Source organism: Kryptolebias marmoratus, linkage group LG5 (genome assembly GCF_001649575.2).
Source record: "Kryptolebias marmoratus isolate JLee-2015 linkage group LG5, ASM164957v2, whole genome shotgun sequence".
In the NCBI taxonomy this organism is placed as follows: Eukaryota; Metazoa; Chordata; class Actinopteri; order Cyprinodontiformes; family Rivulidae; genus Kryptolebias; species Kryptolebias marmoratus.
Window position 1 is genome coordinate 21,822,389 of NC_051434.1, and position 12,209 is coordinate 21,834,597.

Here is a 12,209-nt window from a genome sequence, read left to right on the forward strand (position 1 = left end):
TGTGTGTGTGTTTGCAGAAAAGTCCATGAATCACGTTCACAGGCAAGAGGGCAACGAGCTTCTGTTGACATAAATTCCAGGGACAATTGATAAGACTTTGGCCTTCAAGGCCACATTGGGAAGCCAAATGTAGATAATAACAGAGTTGTTTTGGAACAGGCTGACTTTGTTTTGAGTCTGCCTTGAAGTTTTGAATTCTGATTTTTCCAATTTTAGCTTTCTTTTCTATGTACCGTCTTTAGGCATCTAGGAGAGGTTTGTCGCAATAAAGTCCCCTTTGTTTTGAGCTTTTCAGCATTAAGCAGGAGAATACAGTGGTAACACCGGAATACTGTTTGTTTTGGTCTGTGGCCTTCAAAGATGGCGCAGACCGACTGCACGCCCCACAACGAAGTCTTTGCTGGTACATTCTCGAATCCAAATAGCCAAATTTCAGGTCCAATTTGTTGTTCTGAAACGAGCAGCTTCTCCAAGATTTTAACCTTTTCTATATTCTGAGTCCAGAAATTTTATAAGCCTGGCGGCCCGCCAGGCTTATAAAATAGCGCTCAGGTCCGCGCCCTGTTCGCGGAGCCCTGCAGGACTCTAATGAGCCCCGAGGCCGAGACACCTTCAGCTACCTGGAGTTAGCAGGTTGTCAGAGCCACAGTAATAAACATCAATCAAGTGGGTTTAACCAAAAATGGTTAGTTGAGCAGAAATTCAGCAGGTGGCTTTACAAGACCGAATATGGTAAGCATGTTTTGTGCTTAGTGAAAATATTATCCTTGTTTAACAGTAAAATGATTCTATTATATTCAGCATTAGATATGCACAGTACAGTACAACATCTCTCTATTTTTCAGAGTTTTTCATTGGCCTGGAAGTGAGACGTGTGTTGGTGCTTTGTTTGCACGTTTTCATTTATGTTAATTTATTTTATTTGTAAATGTGACTTAAATTAGGATTTAAATTAGGTGCAAACAATTAGTATTTATTTTAATTGTATTTTTGTTTAAATAAGTATTTCAATAGTGCTTTTTTGTAAAACTGTAGTTGTGTAAATATTTGGCACAAATATCTTACAATATCAAATAATAAATAGCCGTATTTTCAACCTTCTGTCAACTTTAATCATTTTTTTTTACAAAATCATGATCGGCCGGCGAACGGCCGGCAAACGGCTACCTACCACCAAGCTTAGCCTCTTTTCTGGGGGAAACCCTGGACGGTGCTCAGAAAAAATCCGCGAGCGAGCAGAGAGGTTTGCAAGCACAGATCCGATCCGTGAGAGAGAGAAAAGTTTTCCGCGCAAGGAGGAAATCTGAGCGCAAACACAAATATTTGAGAGAGAAAAGAGAATATTTGAAAGAGAGCAGAAGTTTTGAGTGCAAGCATTAAAAGTTTTAAAAGCAAGAGATGAAATCCTGCTTGCAAATCGAATATGTGCGCTTTCGACTAATGGCAGAATTCTCCTTCCACAGATTAGTGGTGAAACGTCTTCAAGAAACAAGAGAAGAAGTCAAGTTGCCTTCTGTTTACCCACTTAGGATTGTTAAGTCCTGGATGACTAAGAATCTGCAGCAATGTCGCCTCACATCCCTGAGAAGCTCTCTTGTGCCCTCATTAAACTACACATACTCAACATGTTCCCACAAAGATTTTACCATGTACACCCACAACTGCATCATCAACTCTGTCTGCATCAGGATGCAGCTATGAGCAAGAAAAATCAGCATTACACTACCTCCACAGGTATCAGGTAGGCCAGAATGATCAGTTCTGCTTCAACTTGTTGGCAACCAACAGGCCCCACGTGGTGTGATATGATGCCACCGCACTCCACCCAGGACCCGATACGTTCCCACCACAATGATAAAGCATCACCACCTCACTAAAGAAGTTTTGTGCATGCTCAAAACCCTCTCCAATCTACCACATGTAACAGGCAGTCCACTGCAGTCCTAATGCGCCCTTAAAGTACGCACATAGACCCTGCAAAGACCATCCATGTTTTGGCTGATTTATTTACGTTATAGCAGCGCTGTCATACAGGGGGGAAAGGGTTCAAGAGGATAAACACAGCCATAGATGAACAAGCAAGCAGCCTGCTGAAGGAGTGATTTAAAAATTGTTTTGATTTTTTTTTTAGATAAATTGTTTCTGCCACTATTTCAGCTGCTTATTTCTTGTAAACAGAAAACGTGTGCATGTTTAAAGACAGACTTGATTTAAAAACAACAATTTAGTTTGAAAGCACTAATATAAAAAATGGTAAATAATTGTTCCTATAACTTCAGCTATTATATGTCCTCTTTGTTATTGAATTGTATTTTTAGCAGATGCAATAACAAGTGTCCTCACTCTAAATAATTAGCTTCAGCTTCAATCTGTCAAACTACTCGTAAAACTCAGGAAGGCAGGGAAGTCATTTGTTCAGCTAGCTGATAAAAATACGAGACAAGTGTATGAATGATTGTAATTGTACGTCATAAAATATTAGACAATAAAAATCAGCTCTTTAATAACTATATTCCAAACTATAATAACATCAGTTTCCTTTGGACTTACCACCGAGCCAGAGGAAGTCATTAACTGCCCTGAGCAGCTCCACAGACATGTGATAGTGGACCAGAGCGTCCTGCAGCATGCCGGCCTGCAGACACAAGTCTCCGACGTGTTTCCTCATCCGTCCCTGGCAGCGCTTCTTGTAATGCCTGAAGGGGAGAACAGGAAGGATGAGCAACAACAGCAGGATTAAAGACAGAGAAACAAACAAATCTTCATTGTCAGTTGATGTTTTTTGGCTCTTAGGTGAAATTTAAAAAAAATAAATAGAGTAAAAATTTTCTTTTTTAGGAAAAATGCTCTAACTTTTTACTTGTTAAAGTTCTGGTGCACACTTGGGCTCAGGACAGGGATCTTATCTATAGAGGGGATAAACAGGTTGGGGGAGCAGAAACAAAACAGAGTGATAACATAAGGGGTTCGGAGACTTCAGTCTGAAAGCAACAGTTTTATTGAAATAAAGGGAAATCTAAGGTATTTGACTAAAGCCAGTATCTCACTGGACTCTTTTGCAACTAGTTGGCAAATAGTATTTGCAAAGAAGTCTCTGAAAAGTCTCTGAAAAGTCTTGAAACATTTGCAAGGTTCTCAATTTTCTTGAGTGAGTGGCAGAGGCTCACAGTCTTATTGCCTGAAATATTGGGTTCAAACAATTTGTGTGACATATCTATCTAAAAAAAAAAACAGTTGCTGAAGGCATCTCAAACTCATCTTCATTTTATCATGGGCATCTCCAATATGTCTCAAGAGCCCAAGAGCTGTACTTTGTTCCTGCTAAAGCCTGAATGTCCGGGTCTAAAAACAACATCGATGATAATGAGTAATTATTAAAAAACTGATCCAAATCTGCCTATGTTCATGTCAAAAAGATACTCCAGTGGGTTAAATCATAAAATGTGGGGGCCAGCTGCCAAGGAGGTTACAAAGGAGGCCGAGGCAGGTAGGATGTGGGCGGAGGTGGGCAACGAAATAATGTGCATGGCCTAGAATACAGTTTTGCCAGATGTGGGCTTGATAGGCAAACAAATATACCATGATCTTCAAAAACTGGCTGCTCAAAATGCAACCACATAGCTGGCTGGTCACTTGGTCACAAACTCTCAGAATTCTGTCAAAGTGCAATGAAAAATGTGCCTATTTTCTCGCAATTTTGAGTCGCCAGCAAGTCGCTAACAGTTGCAGCCCAGTGAGATGCTACCTTAAACCAGTGGTTCCCAAAGCTGAGGTCTGGACCCTATGGTGGGTCATAGAACACCAGGTGGGTGGGTCAGATAATCTCCAGGAATCAAATTAATATTAAACAGAATTGCAAACAGCAATATTTTGCCAAACCATTTGAAGAAATTCACAGCTATTATCATACATATTTAAAAATCAAATAACAAAAATTAAGCCTGTGTTGTTTAACTTGTTTGTATGCTTTAATCAGCGATAAATCCACAAATCTGCCACTGTTGTCTGTGTTGGTTAGAGGTTGAAAAGTTTGGGAACCACTGCTCTAATAGACTGGGAAGGTCCAGGGAAGACAGTAAAGTAGAAATGAAGCTGATGAAGAACTCGAGGTGAAAAAAGGAAACTAGAAAAAAGATAATTTTTCTCAGGTCTTTAACAAAGAAGCAGGGATACAAAAAAATATAACAGTTTTAAAACTTAGACTAACTCTCAGTGAATTCAGAACAAGAATAAAGTTTGTTTACATTAAAATAAAACTAATTTACATCAAGTAAACTGATAGCACACATCAGGATAGTGTTTTTTGAAAGGTCAAGCTGCAAATTTGTTCTCATGAATTTAAAAAAAATCATCATCATGAGACATCATGTTTAATGAAACATAAAACTCCAAACTGAACAGTCCCAATCCCAAATGTCTTCTGAAAGTATAATGACACATCAGCAGGTTATAGAGCGAGTCCAAACTATTAGCTCCTCCTTCAGGAGATCACATAAAGAGTCTCAGCAGGTTTCAGCACATTCAGATCCTCTATATGAAAAGTGTTTAGAAGATAACATAAAATTAAAACAAAAAAAACACATAAAAGGTGCTTGTTTTCAGAGTCTCGCATTTTTAAAAATTTATACTAAAACTAACAATAAAACATTAACAAAAACAAAACATCAGGGTCTCTTCAGCATTTTACATTTAATGTGCCAAACTTAGGAACGTCTATAAGGCAGTAAATAGCAAATACAAATAGTGGGGGGGGTTAAATGATTGCAATTAATTGAGTAAACCAACCCAAAACTACAACAGCTTTGTGATTCTTCAGCTTCCCAGAGGACAGGAAGGTTTGATGGACGTGGTTAGTTTAGCTCCAGGTAAAAATTATAACCTAAAGTCTGGAGACTGACTGTACAGTTAATGTTTTGAAGAGGACAATCTGAAATACAAACCATCAATAGAAGAACCACCGCCTGTCAGAGCGGCACCAGCAGCCTATAGTTTGAGGGTTCCCCTTGAGAAATGTGGGGTTCAAGTTCCCGACAGCATATTACTATCCGTATTTGCTATTTACTGCCTCATTTAAGTTCCTGTGTTTGGCACATAAAAGACCACACTTCTGAGTGATCACAGAAAACGCCAAAGAGACCCTAGTAATTTTATTGATTTTTAATTATTAGTTTTAAATTGGTGTAAATTTTTTACAATAGAGACTGTGAAAACAAGCACCTTTTTATGACTTTCTTTTTATTTATGTTAGCTTTAAAACACTTTTCCTTTCCCCTTTGAGTAAATATTTAAAGAAAACAAATCCATTGTATGTAAATGTTACCAGATTGTACTTAAAAGACTTATAAATAGTGGTGAACAAAGGTTTTATGACTGACAGATTATTCTTGTTTTCCTCAGTTTTTTTACCATTACAGATACAATTGACAGCTGTGTAACAAGCGTTTATCTGAGGTGGCTGCTATTTACAAGTTCACCACTAGATATCAGTGTCTGTTACACACCGCAACTAACTAAACATAATGTCTGTAAATTAAATTACTGTGTACATAAATTTGTCTTTTTATTGGAGAAAAAAAAGCAAAACATATATAGATGTAGTTTAAACATGAGGGATCACTTCATCTCTTCCAGGTTATCTTTGAAAAGTCCAAAACATTTCTAAAATATATTTTTGTTTTTGAGGAACAGGTTGTACAATAAAAAAAAACAACTTTAGTTCATCAGTGACTTACTAATTATTTTTGTTTCCAATGAAACCTTTAATCATGTGCCCAATTATATTTGCCAAATCCAAATATAAATATTGTGTTTCATCTAATTATATAATAATAAAATTGTATTAAATTAAAAAGGTGACAACAAAATATTTTTTGGGGGACAAAAGCTTTACTTTACACTTCATGACAACTAAATAAAATGTTCTTCTATACAAGCAGTGGATTTGACTATGACCAGTTTGTTTTTGTTGTAAACTGGATCTAAGTAAACAAACTGAACTGAACATGTGATTGGTCAAGTTATCAGAAGATTCTGTGAAATGTAATGCACTCAGTTGGAATGAGCCATATATTGTCTTTTTTATTTAAGAAAAATCAAATCAGTATTTTAGTAACCCTGTCTCAGAAAAAAAACAACTGATCATTTAGGTAAAGATAAGAAATATTGGTATAAAATTAAGTCTACTATTATTTAGGTAAAACTACAAAAACATGGTTATTTTTAGGTTTTCTGCTAAATCTACAGCAAACAGCAGGAGGAAATATATGAAAAATCTGCAGCCAAGAGTAGTGCTGGGCGATATAACGATACATATCGTGGGGATGATAGAAAAGTGTCTATCATGATATGTTTTCTTTTCTGTCGTTTCTATCGTTTCTATATTTGTATCATTTGTATCAATGATTCATGTAAATATTTCATAACATAGGCTACGACGAATGTATTAGTGTTGTCACTTTGCGTACATTCAGTTTATATAAGTGGTAAATAAGAAGAAAAAATAACTATTTTGCGAAGAACCTCCGTTTTGCGACATGACGCTGCTTTACGTGTGGGTTTGCGACATGCTTTACGGCAGCAGCTTTCTGTGCGGCCCGGTGTTACCATCATATTCTGTGACCCACCATATATTGTGTCGGCATTTAAGTCATAAGTGCTGAAAGATGGAGACGCATGAAGTATCAAACTCGGGGTCGCAACAAGTAGCGACAGCTAGCAGGCAGCCCAAGAAGAAAGACTTTTACCAAAACGAGGGGGGACGTCTGTGATTTGGTTCAAGAAGTCCGACATGGAGCAGAAAAAGGTAATATGCTAACTCTGCTAATGCTAATACTAACTTCTGCTATTAGACTGTTTTCTCATCTGACGCCAACACAACAAACCTCTTCTATCACTTCAAGAAGAAACACGAAAAAGAATATTTAACAATCTAAAAAGTGCAAACAAACAAGTTGTAAAAGAGCCGGGCAAAGTTGCGAAAAGTAAAACTATAGCCGGCCGAAGATAATAGAGTCTGTTGTCATTTGATACATATATATTGCTGCACTAAAATGCAGCAAATATCATTTGTGAAAGTTCAGTTAAATGTCACTTCGAAAGAAAGCTTGAAAATAAGAAATGAGATTATTTTTTCATATTTTCAGAGAAAAACTGACAACGTAAGTAATTGGGATATATTGTGATATATATATCGTTATCGTGATATAAAATTATTCATATCGTAATATAGGATTTTTTCCATATCGCCCAGCACTAGCCAAGAGGATGGAAGGTGATGTGAAAGTATAACCAACTGCAATATTTCAGCTTTGTTTTTGGTGTGACTGCTGAAAAAGTGACATCTTACTGACTATTTTCAGAGAGCATTTTATCCAGTAGTGTTACATCTGGTCTGAAGTATCAACCAAGCTGTTTCTTTTTATGCTTATGTCTGAACTGAAACCTGGAGGAGCGATGAGTTTGGTTTGAAGTCATGAATGAACGAACAGAAGCACAGAGTCCTTCAGAGCAGAGCTAAAGCTTACAGGATCTGCGTGGGTGAACTAACTGATGGGTCTAACATCTCACCTTTTCACACCCAACAATAAACTCACAGGACAGTATGAAAGAAAAAGAAGAAGAGAGACAAATAAAGAAGGCGATCAAAAAAAAGAAATAAACACCAAAAAACTAAAAAGACAGATTTCTGAGAGGACTTTAGAAGAGGTGAGGATGACATGAAACACACAAAAGAATGCAGAATTAACACAAAATCAAATACTCGAGTGTTTTTATAATCAGTCATAGCACTTGTGAAATGTTGACAGAGGTGTGGCAGGGGGACAAGCGTTCAGAACTCACCTGCTGTCTGTGTCCAAACCCACAAAATCCTTCTTCTCAAAGGGAACACACAGCAGAGGGATCTTATCACCAGACTTATCTGTGGCTCGGTCCAGCCTCTTGGATTCCAGGACAATAAATATGGACTCCACGAAGTCCTCCACCCTCCTCTCCACATCAGAGCACTCTTCGAAGCTGGGGTAGAAGGCCACGTCTGTGCGCTGCTGCTCTGCGATCTCCCCCTGCAGCCCGAACACCAGCAGGCGCGAGTCGTACAGGGTGGAACTGTACACCTCCTTCTGCCCGTGGAAGCGCTCGGCGGTCTGCGGCCAGTCCTTGGCTGAGGAGCACGTGGTGATGGCGATGAGGCCCACCACTTTGCGGTGCGTCTGGAAGTCACCCCACTCATTGTTTTCGGGCAGGTAGTGGTGGCGGTAGCGGATGTAGAGGATGCGCTGCGAGTCCCTGATGCTCACCTGGCTCACGCCGGCGATACACTTATAGATCTTGAAAAACTGGTCCTCGGGTACGATGCCAACCGGCTGGACCACCACCAGAACAGTCTGGTGGTCCTCAGCACACTGCATGTAGTCTGGGACACTCATCTTCATGCACACCTACATATGTAAGTAAGTAAAGTTTATTTATATTGCACCTTTCACAGATAAAACTCACAAAGTACTTCACAATAAAATGTCAAACAAAAATAAAAACTACATAGGAGTTGGAAAATTAAAATAAAGCAAACAAGTTCATTTAAAAACTAAAAGCACGTCTGAATAAAGGCTTAACACTGTCAACACACCATAAAAACAAGGGGTGTTCATTCCACAGGTGAAGTGGGACTGCCAGTTTAAATCCAGTTTGAGGAACTACTAATAGTTTCTGGTTTGTAGACCAAAAGGGCTCGAGTTGAACAGGACCGGTCTAATGAAACTAAACCAGTCAAATCTGAGGAGTCTGCAGCCATCATTATGTCACTGGATAATAAGCAGAGCTGTTCTTCTGTATGTGGGACAGAAAAACGCAGAACTGAGTCAGGCTCCAGAACAGATGCTATTCTAACTCTTGAGTCAAGCTTTTAAACCTTGAGATGTAAAATCAGTTTGTTTAATTAATGTAAATTATGTTCACTTACTGTTAAAGGCATTCAAAATATTATTACCGTATTTTACCGTAAAAAACAAATATGCACCTTAAAATCCGGAGCGCCTTATATATGTGAGAAGTCATAATGTTTTAGTACAACTTTGGTAAACTACAAAGCTGCACCGCTTGCAGCATTAAGGCTCAGTTATAATCGCGCAGGGCTCTGTGCACGGTGCGCGGACCTGAGCGAGCAGTGTAGGCGTTTATACTTGAAGCTTACGTCGGTGCAGTATTCTTCCATGAGTTTTGAACCATTTGATTATCTTTGTGATCTCTCATAGATGGATCATATAAATGTTGATATGGGCAAACCAGCTCCACTAGAGCACCAAAATCATCCATTATGAATGGAGCGCGGCACGTGCAGTCTGCACAAAGTTACAAAAATTGGGAGGTGCACACACCTTTAGTCCGGTGCACTTTATTTATGACAAAAGTTCGAAAATAGACCATTCATTGACAGTGTGTCTTATAATCCAGTGCGCCCTATAGTGCGGAAAATACGGTAATATTTTATCATTAATCATCTTAATTAAAGGCCTAGCCTTTAAGGGACTGCAAACTGAGTTTTAAACAAATTGTCCTATGGTGAGAAGCGAGAGCGTTCCAGCTGCTTGGGTCAAACCTTGTAAAGGGCATTAAACATAACTCTATATGATATTGTGAGATCTACCAAGATCTGTTAGCATTCAGAGTATGTGTTGAGTATGTGTTGAGGATGACTCTCAGCAACTACCAAACCAAATGTATCTCAATATCTGTAAAACTGACAGAGTTATATCCATTAGCGTAGATGTCTGTCCTGTGCTTACGTTTGGAAAGTTTCACTACAATCAGTCCAGTGGTTCATGAGATATTTTTCTAACAGACAGACAGGGCTGACTCTAACAGTTAATGGGAAGGATTTAAACAAAGATGGTGGACAGTGTGTACACCTTAAAGTAGGTGCTGTGAATGACTCTCGTCCACAACCACGACAAATTTTACCTCAAAATCTGTAATACTGACTGAGTCACAGCCATTTTTGTTTAGCACTTATTTTTGTCAGATGGGAAAAAAAACATATCAGTCAGAAAGAAAAAGAAAAGGCTGCGTTATATATCGTCCATCGGCTGCTCTGATATATCACACACTACCAAAGGCGAAGGTGGAGCAATAATGCTTTTGCCGGTGTCTGTGTGTTCATTAGTCTGTACTGTTAGCAAAATATCTCATGAATCACTGAACAGATTTTAATTAAACTTTCAGTAATTATTGAATGTACATCCTCGACTGATTGACCCCTCGAGTCACTCTGGTTCAAGATGACCACCACAGCAAAGCAATCTCGAAGCTAAAATTTGGTGTAGTAGTTACCGAGCATTTTAATGAAACTTTAAGGAAATAATCACTGGCAGTGCATCTACAACTGATTAACTTTTGGGGTCAACCCAATTCATGATGGCTGCCGCTGTTAATCAACTTTAGCCTACACATAAATGGCTATATCTCAGTGGATTTTACAGATACTGAGCTAAAATGTGGTGGGATAGCAGTTGACAGTAATTCACAGCACATACTTTAAGCACTAACAGATCGTGAAAGGAAATGCATTATTGCATAAAATCACACAGATGTTATTTTTAATGTTTAACGGAAATAGCCCAAAATAGCCCCAATTCTGTCCTTTCTTAACATAAGATGATCTTATTTTTATCCAAGGTGTCCAAACTTCCTTCTGTTGTCTTTACTCACAGCAGCTAAAAATAAAAAGCCTCAAAGAAATCAAACTGTTTTCTTGTCCAGTTGTAGTCTGACCCACTGCAATAATCATTTTAGTTTCCAGTGAAATGTTATCTCAGAAAATTCCCGGAGATGTCTAGGCACTAATTTTGCTTTTAAAAACTGTGGTAAGCAGATTTTAATTTATGTACTTTCATTGTGTGTAAATGCTCAGATACTCCTAAAACAATATTACATGCAGACGAATGCTCATCTTTGGAGTAAATGTCCCATCCTGCAGTGTGTAGAGCTGTCTCAGTTAAAATAAAATTTATTTTACATTGCCTCCAACCCTTTACAGTAAAGACTACATGCCCATCCTTCACAATAATAAACCATTAGGTGTCCTAAAAATGCCAAATATATCAGCATTTCTTTAGAAGGGAAGTCCCAATATGTTAAGTTTATGTTAAATCAACCTGACAATAATTTTCTGTGTATTGTTTGAATGAATAAGCTGCTTCTGACAGACACAGAATGCAGAAAATGAATCTCAGACATTAATAATCTCATTTTTTCTGGAAACTGAAACTGCACCTGCTGCTGTTTGAATAAACAGAAAACAGTCAGCTAGAGCTGGCAGATGAAAATAAGAATTACACGGAGCAAATAGGACAAAAACGAGACACGTACAAAGGAGCATGGCTTTGTTTTAGGACCTGGCATTATTATATTAAATTATATCAGTGAATTGCTGTGTTCAGTTCGGTTTTCGACCGCAGTGAAGTTAGTTTCAAGTTGGATATTCGAGCTCCGCGGAGTTAGCGGCGTCCAGCTCACGGCTGCCCCGAAACAGGAGCGCTAATGTCGGCCAGCCGTTCTCTGCCGGCCCCTCCTCTCATGCGCGGTGGTTCACTTAGGGACCGTCAATAAATTTTCCTTACCCCTCGCTCCTGAAAAACAAATATTAATATATTTTTTGTTGTTTCACCAACTGGTACAAAACCTTTGGTAAATCATGCTACGAAAATATATAAATGAGGCACAATATATTTTAATCCCATTTGAACCCTTTTATATTTTTTAGATGTTTTTATTGTCAAAATTGATCATTATTCTACAATGGTTTCCAGGTCATGTGACCCACTGACTCAAAATCAGTCTGATATTGTTCTAGTACTCTAAACAGATGTAGCACAGTCCATTTTGTATCATTTGAACCTTTTCTTTATTTATTTATTTTTTTTTTTGGTGAAAATTTATCATTTTTTTACAATGGTTTCCAGGTCATGTGACGTACTGACTCAAAATCAGTCTGATATTGTTCTACTACTCTAAACAGATGTAGCACAGTCCATTTTGTATCATTTGAACCTTTTCTTTATTTATTTTTTTTTTTTGGTGAAAATTTATCATTTTTTTACAATGGTTTCCAGGTCATGTGACCTACTGACTCAAAATCAGTCTGATATTGTTCTAGTACTCTAAACAGATGTAGCACAGTCCATTTTGTATCATTTGAACCTTTTCTTTATTTATTT

The 12,209-nt window shown here is 38.1% G+C and overlaps 1 protein-coding gene across 2 annotated transcripts in view; it reads right to left on the bottom strand.

The window, feature by feature from the left end:
• The window catches only part of trappc9 (trafficking protein particle complex 9), a 336,991-nt gene that overhangs the window by 322,468 nt on the left and 2,314 nt on the right, over positions 1–12,209 (bottom strand). For both annotated transcript variants that reach the window (XM_017431170.2, XM_017431169.2), the window contains exons 2-3: positions 7,840–8,435; positions 2,551–2,696 (exon numbers count right to left, since the gene is read on the bottom strand). In XM_017431170.2, coding sequence (XP_017286659.1) covers positions 2,551–2,696; positions 7,840–8,429 — 736 coding nt within the window. In that variant the 5' untranslated portion in view covers positions 8,430–8,435. The remainder of the gene's footprint in view (positions 1–2,550; positions 2,697–7,839; positions 8,436–12,209) is intronic.